This window comes from Sceloporus undulatus, chromosome 1 (assembly GCF_019175285.1).
Source record: "Sceloporus undulatus isolate JIND9_A2432 ecotype Alabama chromosome 1, SceUnd_v1.1, whole genome shotgun sequence".
Lineage (NCBI taxonomy): Eukaryota > Metazoa > Chordata > Lepidosauria > Squamata > Phrynosomatidae > Sceloporus > Sceloporus undulatus.
The window spans coordinates 14952953-14971231 of record NC_056522.1 but is presented as its reverse complement, the minus strand read 5'-3'; the positions used below and the strand labels follow the sequence as shown (position 1 = coordinate 14971231).

Sequence of the window (18279 nt, the reverse complement as noted above, 5' to 3'; positions counted from 1 at the left end):
GGTGCAAACTAAAGCTCTCGCACACATATTATATTGCATTTATACCCCACATTTAAAGCCTTGGGAGTTTCTTGGCTGAGAGAGTGTGACTTTCCCCAAGGTTAACCTATCCTAAGGATTTCTTGCTAAGGGTTTTTCTGAAGGGCTTGCTACTGCCATCCTCTGAGTCTGACAGGGGAGGATTTGCCCAAACAGTGTGATGTAGATGCACATCATTTGGTTGACAGTTTAAAAAAAAACCCTGAGAACAATTGAAATTCAGCTCCATTTTAAATCGATACAAATGGTAATGTGAACTGAAACAGGGTTAAATTGCCATGGAGTGATTTGATCGGAGTAAATATAGTGGGAACTTTGATTCGGTAATGCACCATCGAATCGCCCCGGATCTACTCGGCACAAAAACACTAGTGTGAATGCAGTCTAAGATGGCTCACCCTCACCCTGAGAACTGGAACTGAGGTGTCAGGCCCTGAGATCTGGCAACCCCTAATCTTAGACCCATCTAGTTCTCAGGAAGTAGCAGAATTTATGTCTCCTGCCCATGCTGGTCTGTTGTTCCATGGCTTGTACACATTTTGTCAGAAAAACTGTGTTTTGCTGCATCTTCTGTTCCAGGCTTCTTGAAGTTTCTGTCCTCCAGGTTTCCTTTGAATGAAAGGTGTACCTCCTTCTCATTAAGTATCTTCCTGTGTCCTCTTTGTTCCTGTCACCTATTTAAAAAGTAGGACAGTGAGGAACCATGTACTATATGGAAAAATACAAAGTGTACAAAGAAAATGTTCACAGCAGGATTTTTTTAAAACCTCTTGACATATTTAATGAATGATTGGCAAAGAATGGGTCCCATCTCCAACTGAATACATTTCTAAAATCCCAAATATTTATGTCATATAACCTTTCTTAAAATCTGTAATATTTTCATTCCATTAGTAAAACAAGTGTCCAAGGCTTCACTTGCCATGAGCCTTACGTTTTCACCTTATTGCTTTGAACAGATTCCACCAACTCAGCTCTCTCTCTCTCTCTCCCTTTCTGTCTTAGTGCAGAGTGCACTTTCTCCCTTTTGCTTTTCCTTTCTAGCCAATATATTAACAGTCTTCCAGTTTATAACCCTCTCTTTCTCCTAATGTGGCTTAATGTTTATGTCTCTTTAAAAACTACTTCTCTGTAATCTTTGGAATAATGGAATTTCTGCATTGGATAAGACATCACCTAATCAGCTGCACTGCAGAATGTAACTATGTCTGCAATGCAGAATGCAATTACAACTTCCCTGACAGATATCTGTCCATCATCTGTTGAAACATCTCCAGTGAAGGAGAGCCTACAACCCCTCAATGCAGTGTTACACTGCCTAGTAGCTCTTATTGTTAGGAAGTTTATCTGAAATTGGCTTCCCTGCAATTTCTACCCATTTGCTCTTGTCTTCCTTTCTAGAGCAAGAGAGAACAAGTCTGTGCCATCTTCTATGTAGCAGTCCTTCAAGTAATTATAGTCTGCTATACAATTTATTATTGCTTTTCTCTTCTCCAAGCTAAACATACTTCTTCTAAATGTGTTGACTGAAGCAGCAGTAATTTCACCAAATAAACTTCATCAAGTTCAAATTATGTAGGTCATTGCTTATGCCTAGTTGAAATCACCCCAGCTATATAATGTGTGCCTCTTCCTAGCCAGTCTTACCAACTCTTATTCAAATTTATTTTTCTCTGCCCTCTGACGTTTGGCCGAGATAATCTCATTGACCATTGTGGGATACCTAGGTTTTTTTTGTTTTTTGTTTTACATCCAGATTACACTTGTTTCAGATTTACAGGTTTTATCAGAACTATATTAAAATGTAAAACCAAAACACTTCATCATCGGTACGGCACAAGCAAAAATGTCACAGGCATCTTGGATAGTTCCCTTAAAGTTCAGACTGAAACTCAAAATGTATTCACTGCCCCACTGATACTGGCACCACCATTGCCCACTGCCATCACTTCTTCACCCCAGTGTAATTGATCCCCTCTCCAGGCTGGTCCTGCAATTACAAACCCTTGGGCTTTCTTCAGTCACCTTGCCCCTTTCCCCCTCAAGATCCCTCCCTAGATTGGGTACTTGGTCCTCAAAGTGATCCCTATATGGACCAACATATGTGTTGTTCACTGGGTTTACTGCGGTAAGTGTGAGCAGACTCCCTATCAAAACATTACAGGAACAGCCAGGCACAGTTGTAAAAAAGAATAAACAAATAGAAGTTTATTAATACACATGTAGATCAAACATTAATCCCTGAACTTTTCAATAATTCTCAGTTCCACAAAACCCCATTCAGTTCTTCCCCGAGCTGACTGTTCTCTCTCTATTACACCTTTTCCCTATCTCTACGTCATCTTTCCCCTTATTATTGTTATATGCCTTCAAGTCATTTTTGACTTATGGTGACCTTAATGTGAACCTATCACAGGGTTTTCTTGGCAGGTTTCTTCAGAGGGGGTTTGCCATTGCCATCCTCTGAGCCTGAGAGAGCGGGCTTCATGGCTGAGCGGAGATTCAAACCCTGTTCTCCAGAGTCAGCCTCAAAGGAAGGTCATAGCAAACCTTTTCTGAACAAATCTTGCCAGGAAAACCCCACAATAGATTCACTTTAAGGTTGTCATAAGTTGGAAACAACTTGAAGGCACATAACAACAACAACAACAGCAACAAAGGCGTTTCCTCTACCTCTCTTCTGTCACAAGCCTCTGTGTCATGCTCTTTGTACCTCTTTAAGTTATTAGGTAGCATTACCTGAGCTGTGATTGTCTGGCACCAACCAGGCTTGCCCAGCTCCTCCTTTCACACACAATACATGGTTAAATTGTAATACTGTACTTGCTTCTGCAAGAGGTGCTAATGGTCTCCATAATGGATAGCTTTAAAAGGAGATTCGACAAATTCATAGAGGATAAAGATCTCCATGACTACTAGACCAGAAGGTTTTTTTCCAGTATCAAAGGAGGATCTTTATATAGCAGTTAAAAAAGGAAACCAAGAAGGATGGTGCTGTCACATTCATGTTCTAATTCAAACCTTCCCACAGGTATCACCTATGGGAAATAGGATGCTTGCTTAGTGACAAGGTTGGTCTGATGAAGCAGGGCTGCAGTTAATTTGCAGGAAAAACAAAACACTGAGTTTACAGGAGAGCTTGTTATTGTATCAAAGGTCTTGCCTGAACAAGTAGTATTTCGTGGAACTGAATGGGTATTTCACTCCCCTAATCTTTAACCTGAAAAGGTCTCTCATACTCAGAGCAGAGAGGGGCTAAAGAAGTACAGTGCAATTAGTCAGAGATGGAATGCTTGCTAGGAGATGCTCCACTTTCCTGCATGTGTACACCAGAAGGAACTTAGAAAGCTAACCAGGCTTGAGTGAAAGTGAAAATAAGATCAAGTAACAATACTGTGCGCATTTCAGATCCTTGGCAGTATGAAATGATGTAATGCAGGACAGTTTCAACCCTTGATCTCTTTAGTTAGTGTAATTTTTTTCTTTTTCTTTTTTTTAAAAAACCCAAACAGAAGCTATTGCTCTTGATTATCATTTACTGTTATGATTCTGGTCAGACCTGAAAGCAGTAATGTTGGAAGGATAAAAAAAATGAGTGAAAGTCAGAATGAAGTCAATGTCCAGAGTAACAAGCAGAGGCCATGTTCATCAAAGCTAAGAATGTTGCCAGGTCAGGCCAAAGGTAGGGTACAAAGAAATAGTGAGGAATCAGAAGCAGGCACATAGTCAAGGTTAGGCAGATAGTTTCTTTACAAAAGGCATCAGCTGGTGCAAGAGGTCAGGCCCCAAGAGTCTATATGGCTACCCTGGCAGCAAGCCTGAAGTGAGCATTATAAGTCTACCCAGTCATCTCTTGGCTCAGCAGATCACCTGGTCCATCTGGCTTCAGGTTTGCTATTTCACTATTACTAGGGTGAAAGGATCAGGTCCATCCACACTCTCTTCATAGTGCCCCGCTGGCACAGAGAGAGAAAGGTTTAGCAGCCCAGCTCCTGCAAGTGCCCCATTGAGTTTCCTGATGTCTCTCATCTGCAAAACATTCAAGTCTCTTTGTTATATTTGAGAGTGCCTGTGTTTTTCTCTGAGTGCCACTGGTGGTATACACACACTTTCTGTTATGTTACTGGAAAGAAAGCGTTAATACTTATATTATGTTTTAACTTGCTTTCCTTTGGAGGCAGGGAATTGTCAAGTAAGTATAAGCCACATGCACTGGAAAACAAAAGTAGGTTTCTGTGAATGTTCCATTCAGACTACTAAGATTAATTAACGGTAAATATATTCTGTTAACCATAGATATTTTTGCATTTGTAGCATTTTAATTTTTTAAAACAAAAAAACTTGTTTGGGTCATAAGCAAGTTTTCATCAAACATACTTGGGGGCTTATATGATGTGTGATGTGGCTTCACGTTCATATTTATTAAATTAATGTTTAAAGTGTGAACAGAACTCAGGAAAGATATATGTGTGTATATATACATGCATATGTATATATGAATATATTGAGTACTTATGCGTATATGTGCCATGTATAGAAAAATACAAAATATATATGTTTGTATATATTTTCAAATTATGACTTGTGTTTATTATCCAGTTATGGCCGTATCATAGTGAACATTGTCCTCTTGGAGTGAAGACAGATGTAACATTCTTAACAAGGAGTCACAGTCAATTCTTATTCTGTGGTGTGAGCTCTGCTTCACAACTTCTGTTTCAGAAATATAGAACTTAAAAGTCAAAGACAAGATGAATGCTCAGTTTGTTCTTCTCTGGTTCCCTGGCCAGGCTATCCTACTTCTTATTTGAAGTTGTATACATATATTAACTTCCTAGCTTTCACTTAACTAACAAAAGAAATTAAAAATCCACAAATATATCAAAAACATTTTCAAGACTTTTCTGGAGATTGTGAGGTTATTTGTTCACATGCTGGAAACCTGTAGGTCACACCACCTTCTTCCACTTATCACCCATCTGCCCATAGCTTGCTCTGGGACTGAACAACGTATGTATTGTTATTTTTTGAGATAATAATGATGCTTTCAAAACTATTGTCCCTCACAATATTACATCTGTCTTCACCTTTGCTTTCCTCATAAACCTTATCCCCATAAATATTCTTAAGAGGAAAATTGTAGAAATCAGTACTAAAACAGAAAGAAAAAAAGACTATTGCAAGTGAAAGATTTAGTACTTTCCAGGTTCCTGCTTCAAAGGACTTCATTGCTTTACCAGGCGCACATCTGAGTGCTTCAGTGTGATGTCATGGGGGTGATAAGGTCTGTTACTCTGGTCCAGGCAACCAAAAGCAATCTCCAACAGATAGCAGGGTAGAATTGAAAGGGGAAGCACTCTTTTGCTCTTCTTCTGCCTTAAACTGTTTAAATTGTCGGTCCTGAAAAATCAAAAGTAGCAAATTCCCTCATTGGCACCTTGACAGCTGTTCTTCAATTTACAGCGAGAGAGACATATTAATCTCTTGCAACAGAAAAAGGAAAGGGTGGAAAGGGCTCTAATAGGACTTTTAATACTAGCTGGTTGAAACCATTAAAGCTCATACTAAAATTAATCAGGTGCTGCTAGATTCTTTTCACCATCACTCCTTTCTTCTTCTAATAATAATAATAATAGCATTTTCCTCTTGTCACTTACAAATAAATAGAAAAATAACTTTTTAAACATTTATTTTGTTTTGTTTTGTTTTTTGAGGGGAGAGAGAAACATACCATTTATTTTCTGTAAATCTGGAACTTGCCTTTTGTCTAAGTATCTATAGGAATGTAATGTCTAGATCGAGAGAAATAATAGTGCCATTCTATTCTGCTTTGGAAATACCTCACCTGGAATGCTGTGGCCAGTTTTGGGCACCACAATTCAAGAAAGATATTGACAAACTGGAATGTGTCCAGAGGAGGGCGACCAAAATGGTGAAAGGTCTGGAAACTATGCCCTATGAGGAGCAGCTTAGGGAGCTAGGTGTGTTTAGCCTGAGGAAGAGAAGGCTAAAAGGTGACAAGTTAGCCATATTTAAATGTTAGAAGGGATGTCATATTGAGGATGGTGCAACTTGTTTTCTGCTGCTCCAGAGACTAGGACACAGAGCAATGGATTCAAGCTATAGGAAAAAGATTCCATCTAATACCTAACATTAGGGAAAACCTCCTGATAGTAAGAGTTGTTTGACAATGGAATATGCTGCTTCGGAGTGTGATGGAACTTCCTCCTTTGGAGGTTTTTAAGAGAGGCTGGACAGCCATCTGGTAGGAGTGCTTTGATTGTGTCTTACTTCATAGGAGAGAGTTGGACTGGTTGGCCCTTGTGGTCACTTGCAACTCTGTGATTATAGGGTTGGGGAGCATTGCTCCACCAAATGGGTCACTCTATTGATAGTGACTGGATCAACTGTTTCAATGGTAGAATGTTTTGGACATTTTCTGGTTTTTAGTTATTTTTTTCCTACAAAAATCAATGGCAACCATTGACTGTATGGGGGAAAGTAGCCAGATATGTAATGTCCTATCATACTGGTTGATTCCTAGATGTGCATTTTGACCCATAAAATTCATTAGGAGAAAATGAGTTGTAAAGTAGCCACTGCATTCATATTCCTCTCCTAGTCCTCTAGTGTTTCTTGGTTACACTAGTGCTAGGGTAGAGAACCTTTGACTTTCCCCTTGTTTTAAACTACAGTTGCTATAATTCCATACCATTCACCATGATGGTTGGGACTGATAGTAGTTGCAGGGCAAATAGTAGAAGGACAAAAGGCTCCTCACTAGAGGAAGTTAACTTTCCTGATTATTACATCAACTGCCTAAAAGTCAGTACTTATGTATTTACAGCCTTGTTGTTGTTGTTGTTGTTGTTGTGTGCCTTCAAGTCATTTTGGACTTAGGGCAATCCTTAGGCGAACCTATAATAGGGTTTTCTTGGCAATAGCAATAGGAAGTACATTTCTGTACTGCTTACTGATGTACTAAGTGGTTTACAAAGTGTAAGCTAATTGCCCCTAACAAGCTGGGTACTCATTTTAGCAATCTCAGAAGGATGCCAGGCTGAGTCAACCTAGAGCCAACAGAACGTGGAGAACTAACAAGAAAGCCACTTCTCTGCTTCTCCATCTCAGCTTCCTTTTGTCATGCCAAAAGGCTCTTAGATGTTAGTCCCACTAAGTCCAGTGAAGCTTATACACACATGGAAGTATGCAGAGGATTGCTGGGTTTCACCACAATTCTGTACATGTCTACTTGGAAGTATGTTCCACTGGATTCAATAAGTCTTATGCCCAGATAGGTGGATATAGGATTGCATCCCTAATCATTTTACATATATAGCCTTTCCCAGTGTTTAAAGTCATAGAGAGATAAAAATTATTGAAATCTTCACCTCTTTAGAGCAGCAATGAATTTATGTGTGGGGAGAGTGATTTATTTAGTTTGGCTAGAGCCAGCGTGGTTTGAGCACAGGACTATAATTCTGGAGACCAGGGTTCAATTCCCTGCTTGACCATGGAAACTAAAGTCACACACTCTCAGCCCCAGAAAACCCTGTAATAGATTCGCCATAAGTTGGAAAGAATTTGAAGGCACACAACAACAACAAGAACAAATTGTCCAAGCAGAATTAAATGATAATACAAAGTTGGCCTTCTGAAGGACTAATAGTGTCAGTGTAGGGCACCCTGCATTGATTACTTGCTTTTGAGAAGGAATCATTTCAGGTCAGGGGTGGGCACACTGGAGCCAGTGGCCATGCTCTGGAGGGCTGCACCACCTAATTTTCAGCTCCCCCAGACAGCCTTGGATGTGTCATTGCAGACACCATTTTGGAGGACTGGAAATTCATGTGTTAGGTCTGATGTTGGGCTGTTCAGTGGGTGTTGACTGTGTGGGAGAAAGTCATCTGCAAAGGAGCTTTACAAAATAGTTTGCATGAGTCCTTTGATCAAAAACATTTTTTCCATCCAAAAAAAGAAAAGAAAAGGGGAGTACCAGGCCTTTGAGAGTTCAGTGGCGATCACAAAGGTTACACTAGGACTCCACTCATTCTTCCTTCATGTAATGTTAATACAGTATAATGGAGGCAGCACAATGAGAGGTGTACAATAATGCTCCTGTATTTCACTGACTCTTCACAGAAATTTACAGGCATAGATTTGGAGCAGTATAATGTGGAAGCATAGACTGTTCTCTTCCACTACACCAATGCAGCCAATGGAATAATAGGAGCAGGAGTAGAGCACTTCACATATTTACAGATACACCTAAAAGGCTGGTCATGACAAATACATATTTTCAAACAACTGTATCACACAAGAATTATCTTCAGTAAATAATGTGATTTGCTGCAGCTCTTTGTTGAGTGTCCTCAGTAGCTACCTCACGTTTCCTTCTATATAATGTGTGAAATTTTGAGACTGCAAAGCAAAATTCCATATATTGTTTGAGGCTGTTCCCACACTCTGGACTTTTCATTATCTGTACAGTTCACTGAAAGAGTATTTTGCAGGGCTGGATGGATTATGTGGGAAGCACTGATGAAGCTTCCTTTCTTTTCTTTTTCTTCCTGTCCTTTAGGATCTTTAGTGCAGCCTCTCCCCCAAGATCTCAGGGTATGACCTTTCTGAGTTTGTGGACTGGTGCACTCTTTTAATTTCTGTTTTAGTTCTTGCAAGCATGCTTGAACAGCATGGCCACGTGCCACACAGGAATGACTGGTCAGTTCAAAAGAGGCTTGTGCATGAGTGAGTCTTAATGGCTTGATTCTGTTTTCCTAAACTGTACTAAGTTTCTCACTTGACTTTATTTGCTGCTCACAAGGGGATCAAGGTAACTCAGTATTGAAGTATTTTGTTAGTGCTTAGAGTGAACATATTTATCTGTTTGAATGGTGGATGTCTGATTTGCTTTGTTGTTATTTGCTTGATAAGATTACTTTAAACAAACTGAATAATGGTATAATATTATTCTGTTTGCATACAACTGCATTAATAATATATTAATAATTGTATGACAGCAGTAATTTTAAAGTCAGGTTCTGCCACCAAAATTTTGCTGGATGTTTTTACTTTCATTAATATTTTTGTTCTCATGAATTTATGGAATTGTTCTTCATGCAAATTCTTCATTGTTATTTTATTTATTATGATAGACTACATTCAGTGTGTTACAGACTGTCTCCTTATCTAGAATTCCAAAATCTGAAATGTTCCACAAACCAAAACGTTTTTTCCATGAGTAGCTCAGATAGTGACAACTTTGCTTTCTGATAGTTCAATGTACACAAACTTTGTTCTATGCACAAAATTATTAAAAATATTGTATACAATTATCTTCAGGCTATGTGTATAAGGTGTCTATGAAACTTAAAAAAAATTGTGATTAGACTTGGGTCCCATCTGCAAGATACAATAATATGTACATATATGCAAATACAGGTATTCCAAAATCGAAAACAACTTTGGTCCCAAGCAATTTGGACATGGGAGACTCAACCTGTAGTAATATAGGAAGAATTTCACTTGAGATAGCTGTTTTAGTGTGTGTGTGTGTGTGTGTGTGTGTACATACCTACATATCTTTGCTGTGCATTAGTGAGAATCTATTGGAACTTGATTTTACTATTCCAAGCAATAGTCTGTATGCTATATTTCAGAAGAAGGAAGGAAGAACACCCCAAATATTCCTTGCTTTTAAGGCGCCTGTCAACTTAAAGCAACCAAATGAATGTCATAGGGTTTTCATTGGCAAGGAATACTCAGAAGTGTTTTTGCCAGTTTCATTCTCTTTAATACAGCCTGCTGCATCTGGTATTCATTGGTGTTCTCCCATCCAAGTACTAACCAGGGCTGACCCTGCTTAGCTTCCAAAATCAGATGAGATCTGGTACCTTTTAGGGCATTTTTGTAAAAATTCCAAACTAATTAATTGTGGGTAAGATAGCAAGCCAACTTCATAAACCATGGTTTGAAAATGGCTTATTTAAATAAATAATTTTTAAAATCTTGGTTTAGACCAAGGCTTGGCCTTCCCATTTGGGGATAAATACATAGATTATCTCCATGGCCAACTCACCCATAATGGATTGAGGGAGGAAAGGCATTCAGACCTTAGAGGTGGCAGCTCTCCAAAATGCTTACCTGCTAGATTAGTACTGTGAGGAGCACTGTGTAGCTTGCCCTCCTACCTCAAACAGCAGAACATCTTACACCATCACTAGTTCAGACATCACACTAAATGGTGGTTAACTAAAAGGAGGAATAATGGCCTTGTGGCCAGACTTAAGTAAAAGATTAGAGGAGGAAACTGACAAGCCTGTCGTTCATTCATGAAGAGTTAAACAGGTAGATTGACTGTGACAGTGACATGCTATTTCTGATCTTCTGGCCCATATGCTGCTTCCTCCACATGAATTAAACATCCAAGGATGGGAATGTTTCTGGACCCACCTACCCACTGTGACTGATACCAAAATCCATGGATGCTCAAGGTCCATTGTCCCCCATGGCCACACCACCGTTAGGTACAATGGGACTTCAATGGCAGCACAATTAGGGACAGCCCCCATTGTTCTCAGTGGCGGCATGGCTGCATGCACTTGTCACCATTGGGGACAATGCGGGCTTGCAGTCCACGGATACTCAGATCCAGAGATGGCACATCTGCTGATACTGAGGGCCGGCTTTACCAGTCTCTCATTAACAAGAGGATTCTAACAAATACCCAATCTGTGCATGGTTCTGTGAATTAAACACCACACTTTGATCTGAGAAATCAAGCCTCATACTTTGCACAACTTTAATCTTTATTCTAGAGAACATTCTCTTCTTTCAAAGGATATCAATATTTAGAGAAATTTGCAATTAGTGCTGTGTTTCTGGTTGTGCATTATCTTTGTCTTTTGTTTTGGTGACTATAATTATAGTTGCCTGTTTTGCAGACATTAATTGCTACTAAAGTAGAGACAAGACATTATGAGTCAATGGAGCTCATGCTTTCAAAGCAAAATAAATGAAGGAAGGCACATAACAATAGATGGTTAGAAAATAGAGGTCTATCATACTGTTGCCTTTTCCTGGCAATTAGTCTTCAGAAAATACAATGATGCTTTGAAGGGATTGGCAGCACCCTTGTTTTAGGAGTATACAGTACACAGTCTTCTTTTTAAAAATTAAGCCCATTATCTCAATGCTGACATCCAGTTATTGTACATAATTAAACACTTTTATTCACACCTGCCTCATTTCACATTGAGATGCTGTTTGAAATTACAGAGATACATCTGGGCTGGTCTGCATGGGCCAAAAGGCCAGTTCTTTCCCTGGCCCCCATTCTGGTGCTGTCCAGTCACTCACTCTGAGGGCAGAACATGGCTCCCAGCCATATGACCAATGCTGGGCTCCTTGTTTTGGTCCCAGAAGCGAGTGACCCATGGCAGGGACAGATGTGCTGGGCAGCTCAGTGGGACCCCTGTGCAGACAGCCAGAAATGGAAGGTCAGGTAACAGGAAGAGATTGGCACATCTCTACAGCCAAGATACTCCAGGCTGCCCCTGGAATATCCTTGCCATTGCAGACAAGACCCCCATTAACAAAGTAGATGTGTTCCAGAGCATTACCAAAGGCAGAAATAACACAGAAGGAATACGGATAGGTTCCTGCACCACCTACACCCCCAAAAGAGTACTTCAGCATGTTTCAGTAAACGTTTTATTCAAAACTGACAATATCGCGTGTAAAATGAAACAAGCGCGTGAGATAAGCCTTGCATAAATAAATGAAAACATTGTGAATATTATTGAGACTGCTTGAAGATTTCTTCCCTAAAGTATAGAGGGATAACTCCACTTTTTTACTATTTCTGTTTTGGTGGCCAAACATAGTGCTTGGGAGTACCTGGAAAGGCAACCTGGTCTTCCCTTTTCTTTCTGTTTTGCTATTCACGTGTGTGTGTGTGTGTGTGTGTGTGTGTGTGTGTGTGTATACACGCACCTTCAAGTCGCCTGTCAACTTATGGCAACCTCATGAATTTCATAGGGTTTTCTTAAGCAAGGAATACTCAGACATGGTTTTGCCAGTTCCTTCCTCTAAAATACACCCTATAGTTCCTGTTATCTGTTGGCAATCTCCCATCCATGCACTAACCAGGACTGAACCTGTTAATCTTCCAAAATCATAAAGGAACTGGTATCAGTGGTTAGCATGGTGATATATCATCTCCAGTATCAGTAAGGCTTTCTGTATTAGTTGTTGGGAACACTCAATTCCTGCTGGTGGGATTTCCTCCAGGCAACTGTTTGGCTACTGTGTCACCTGAGGATCCTATCTGCATTCATGAGGGTTTTAACAAGATAGTGTCATCCCTAGACATGAATGTGGGAGGGCATTTATACAGAGTATGTCTGGATTCCCCTCCACTGCCTTTTTGCAGAAACCTGAGGAATATCCATCCATTTACGTTTTAGAGAGCTGCTGTAGATAGAGCATATATTTTTATGAAACAGATGCCAGGTTCAATCTCCAACATCTACAGATGAAATGATCTCAGGTACCATTATCTTAGACCCATCCAAAGATCTATCGACTTGTTAATCTTCCCCAACCTGTTTCACTGCATTTTCTTTTACTCCCTGAAATGCCACTCCTAGAGGTCAAGATATCCTCCAGAGCAGTTTTTAATGTAGCACATGGGCTATACTGAAAACCATCACATAACCTGGAGTATTTGGAAATAGGGCAGATTTTCAGGGTGCTTTTATTTTTTATGAAACTGATATAAAAACCAGTGATCTCTCAAAGTATGGGCACAGACGGGACTCTTTAGATCCTAGCTTAAATACCATTGAAGTTACTTCAGCTTTATTCTAGTGTGATTTTAAAATTTCGTGACCAAATTCAATTAATTCTCCTGACGTTTCTAGCAGCGATAACCACAACATCAAAACACAAGCATTACCCAAGCTCCAGCCTAGGAATCCAATTGGAAAATGAGGTTAGTTAGTTGGAGCAGGAATCTTTGGTCTTCCTGATGTTTTGGCTTACAATTCCCACAATTCCCTTTTAACGTTGCCGAAGCTGATTGGGCCTGATGGATGTTGTAGGCCAATACAGTTGGAGGACCAAAATTTTCCCGCCCCACACCAGCTAATCAGGCCATTTTCCAATTGTTATCTGGTAGTTCCAGTTGGTATACAAAATGTGAGCGCCAGCATGGTGTAGTGGTTCGATCACTGGACTATGGCAGGATACAGACCGCCCCAAAAGGGAGGTCTGCTGCCTCCTCTTTTTCCACCGGCGGGAAGCTGCAGCGGAAAAAGAACCCACAAAAAGCGGGTTCTTTTTCCATTGTGCTTGCAACGCCCGAGTGTGCAAATGGCACACTCGTGATGTCGCAAGCGTGATGCGATGTGCGGATGCAATGCATCTGTCACGTCGTAATGGCGGTGCCCATGTAGACAGTGTGCCACCATTTTGACGCCACCAGTATGTACTAGGCTAACCCTAGTACATCTGAATGGTGTGCACTCCCTAACCCTACTGCCACCACTGCCATGCTACATTTTGCCGGTATGTATCGCGCCTATAATTCTGGAGACTAGGGTTTCCCTCTTCAGCCATGGTGATCTTGGGCAAATTACATTCTCTCAGCCTCAGAGCAAGGCAAGGGCAAACCCCTTCTGATCAAATCTTGCCAAGAAAACCCTGTGATAGGTTGATTTGGGGCCATCATAAGTTGGAAATGACCTTCAGACACTCAGCAACAAATATAAAATTTATTTATTTTCATTTCACATGTGCTGATCATGTTCCACTGTGCTTCTTTCAGGCCATCAGTAAGCAGAGCTGCTCCTCCACCTGAGAAATTGCAAAAGAATAATGTCAACAAAAAAAAGGAAACTAGTTGAGGTCAGGTTTCGTACACTGTTATTTTGGTATTTGTTCCAATCTGAGTGAATAAACTTTGTTCTCTTTTTAAAAGATTATACATAACTACACTTGTGAACAAGCTACAAATTGATCTTTGTTCTCTTCCTCCTCAAGTTTCCTTAAAGGTTTTAATGAATTTTAACATTCTTACTTGTAAATCCTTAGCATTGTTGATTTAATTACAAAAACACTAATAGAATTTTAATTGTACATATTAGTTTGTGGTGTGAGAGATTGCCAGTGTGTCTTCTCTGACCCAATGCCTTCCACGTGAGTTGGACTTTGCGTCTTATCATCCCCAAGCCATGTAGCTAGCATATGAGAGGATACCAGGATAGGACTGCTAAAAAAAGAAGTAATGCAGAAAACCCTTGCCCAATTAATTTTTTTCTAAAAGTGCAAAATTCTACATGTTTTAAACCATTATAGAATGACAGATATATGTGAACTGATGTTTTATGCTCTAGTTTTTATTTCTCAGACTTGTTGGCAACTATAATTTGGTGGCAACTGGTGAATCTGTTGTTATAGGGGCAGGAAATCCACTATTGGTTTTATGGCTATTCCATTTGAATCTGCTCTAGGATGTACAAGAGCCATCCAGGTGCTGATATCCATTCCCATCAGAAGAATTCCATATACTCCAGAGCAGCAATAAGAGGAGCAGTGATAAAACCAAGAGTAGATTTGCAGTCTTGTGACAGTGACCCATTGTGACTTTGTGACTGAGTAACAAATCAGCTTCTTCATGTTCAACCATATGATTTGCATATTGCATAGGAAACATGTAGTTTGCCTAATATGCTAATGTGACTGCTTTGAGCTTGGAAAATAGAACATGGCAACCTAAAAAGAGTGTTAAAGGGTGAAACAACTGGCATACCTGATAAAAGTGGAGTGAAGAAGAGAAGGCTAATCTAGGGCAGAGGGAGAAACAGATCAGTTGTGAGGGAGTTTAGCAGGGGTGGGGGAGAAAAGAGAAGGAGCATAGGCTCCAAGGCAGGGATTAAGGGGTTTCTTACTAAGTCAAAACTAATTCAGGCTAAATGAGTAATGGGGTGAAGGAAGAGACATATCAGCAAGCAAGATATTATTATTATTATTATTATTATTATTATTATTATTATTATTATTTCTTACCTTCCTCTCCCCGTGGATCAAGACAACAGCAAATCAATAATTAATAACATCAGTTAAACCACATTAATTAAAACGTGAAACAGTTAAAAAGACAAGACATACAAATTTTAAAATAGTCTGCATTTAAAATTCAACATCTTAATTCACAATTTAGAATTATCTGCATGTGCCTGCTGGAAGAGAGGTGACTAATTAAAAAGTCCTCTGGTTGACAGTTGTCAACCTAATGCCAACTTAATCTGTACAAAATATTTTAATCACTTTTCTGCTCTGACTTCTAAATTTTTGTGTTGATGATCTTTTTTGATTCTGTCCTCTGGGTGGAAAGAAGAGGTAAAAATTGTATGTAACCCTTCATCTTATAACATTTTACCTTCTAGGAATTGGCTTTAGATCACGTTTTTGGATATCGTGGATTTGATTGTCGCAACAACCTTCATTACCTCAATGATGGTGCTGATATTATTTTTCATACTGCTGCAGCATGCATAGTTCAAAATCTTTCCACAGGTAATTGAAAGAGGAATAAAAGATAAAAGGTACAACATATTTCTCTAACCCCATTTTTCATCTTGATTTGTGCTGGAAAGGAAATCAATGTCTCTATTGATTTCAGTGCTGGATGCACCTGTTATAGAAGTCAGTGGAGAGATCCATGCACACATGGGCACACTCTGGCCAGCATCCTTAGTAACATCTGCTTGCATAAGTGTGACGTGACACATACATGCTTCTTTTTGGATGGAGCACAAGGTGTCTTAGCCTTTTGTGCAACATCCAAAACCTTTCCCCTTACAGTTGTAAAGTCCCAAGTGGGAAGAGAAGAAAGAGGGGAGGCAGTCCAGATAGTGTAGTTCCAAGGAACTGGAATAAGGAAATGCACTCCATCTGTGAGGACACTCCTATTTTTGTTCACCTCTGAGCCAAGACATATTGCGGAAATTAGCTATGCAAGAGGCTTGGGCATCCTTGAGTTTGCAGTGGATTATAATTACCTTGTCCGTTGAGAAGTCACTGGAAAGTTGGAGTGGCTCCGACTAGAAGGTCTGAGGGCAACATAGACCATACACAGTGTCGGCATGCATGTGGGCTGGGCTATGTGTGCAGAGGTTAGGTTTTGAAACCATATTTATAACTTAAAACTAGCCCCAAACAATGGGCTGTCTTATAAGTAACAAAGATTGAATGTCTTTTCCCAGGGATCGACAGTGGGATTCTGCACTGGTTGATAGTTTTAATATTAGTGTAACGAGACAGTGATTGGATCAGAATATGCCTAAAATGGCTGAATAGGGAAGTTTGGCTAGGGACACAACAGGGGGTAGGAAGAGAGATTAGCTTACTGCTTTTGGTGTGAAGAGATTCTTTGTCTCAAGTTTTGAGAGGAAATGCAGATTACTTGGGGGAAGGAAGGAGCATTTTAGATTTGATTATTTTGTTTACCTGGATGCCCCCATGACTTGGGAAAACATTCCTTTTTTTCTTGGGAACCAGTGTTCCTGAAAAGTCATTGATCTTTCAAAAACATGCTATCTCCAGATATGAGATATGAAAATATGAGGACCTCAAAATACAGCATGGGGTGTTTAACAGTGCAGGGGGTTAGAGGATAGACCCTTGGGCTCTGTCCAAAAGGACATATTGGGAGGAGGTGGACATGGAATTATGTGTTACACCCCATCTGCTTGGTGTAGGATCCTGACCTCTGTATAAGATAAGGCATGGATCAAGATGAAGAGGTATAGTTCTGTTTTTTTGAATCAGCTGCCTTATTCTGGATCAACCCACTGATCCTTCTAGCCCAGTATTGTCTACTCTGAATTACAATTACTGTCCAGGGTCTCAGGTAGAGTTCTTTTCCTGCTGTCCTGCATGAGATTTCTCCTTTGTATAACCTGATGCTCTACAACTGTGCTGGGCTACACAAGTACTGTAGAAGACACATTGGGAAGACTCTTCTAACCATAGATATGAACGTCCTATAATACAAAATCTTATTCTGCAGCTGAAATTCTGAGTAAAAGTTTTGAAGACAGTATCACGTAGCATAACCAGCAAAAACCGTGAAACAAGTTTGTGTTGTTACTGCTGAAATAATCTAATTCTCCTTTTATGGCAAATTTCAGCTTCTCTGGAACAGATCTACTTTAACATATATTGCCATTACCACCTCTGTCTATCTAAAACAAACCTTTGTTTGGCATTGCATAGGAATCCAGACTTTCTACCTGGAGCATACAGATGACATCCTCTGCCTAACTGTGAATCAACATCCAAAGTATAAAAACATTGTAGCAACAAGCCAGATTGGTAGGTTCATAGAGAAGTTAAAATAATGGGATTTTAACTCTTGGTGGTTGTCCTCTTGTTTATATTTTGGAATGTCAAATAGGAATAATGTTGCTCTTGCCACATTATCGCTTTTCTGCTGCCTGATTGGCATCAAATTTTGAATGCAATATAAGGAGATTGTCTAGCGTCTAGTCCAAAAGAGTTACCCTTAGCATGCAATAATTCTCTATATTCTCAGGGATATACTTCCTAGCCTACTGTCTATTTGGTTTTTTAAAAAAAATATTCATTGCTGGAATTTAACTATAATAATTTTTATATGCAAAGAAAATGTCTTTGAGAAACTACCCTGAAATTACCCAAGTTTAGGTAATATATGAAATAGGCCTTCAGAGTCTATGTGGAACTCTGATCAGCTTTTTAAGATTCCCTCATATACTATAGCTTCTATAATTTGATGTGTTCTCCTTAAATTGTAACATAGCATACCAGTTGGTATTCAGGGGTGGTTTTTTCGGGGGGGGGGGTGTTTGGAACCCTCTTTTTTATTTATACCTGTGGTGTTTAGTTGAAGTCTTTCTGCTGATGAATATTTACTTAGACCACAGGCTGTTAAAATATCTTCATAGGAAATCTCCCTTTTATGTTCTTGTGCTATATGAATATTCCTCAGGAATGTAAATCCACAGATGTAAATATCTGGATAAGGAATACAGTTCAGCAAAAGTTTTGTGTGAACAAAAGTGATCCTTCCATTAGGACGAGGCTTTTGATCTAGTTCCATTTTTCCAATGAGTAAGGACTAGGAACCCACTCCCCCTGAAAATATGTTCCAGATAATAAAGCATTTTTTAAAGTACAAAAGGAACTAAAACTGAC

General features: G+C 39.6%; 1 protein-coding gene across 1 annotated transcript in view; it reads left to right on the top strand.

Moving 5' to 3' along the window:
* Positions 1-18279, top strand: part of EML6 (EMAP like 6) — a 205811-nt gene that overhangs the window by 163242 nt on the left and 24290 nt on the right. Inside the window, 4 exon segments of the mRNA XM_042472788.1 lie at positions 13868-13922; positions 13924-13947; positions 15489-15618; positions 17320-17418. Of these exon segments, the coding sequence (XP_042328722.1) occupies positions 13868-13922; positions 13924-13947; positions 15489-15618; positions 17320-17418 (308 nt within the window).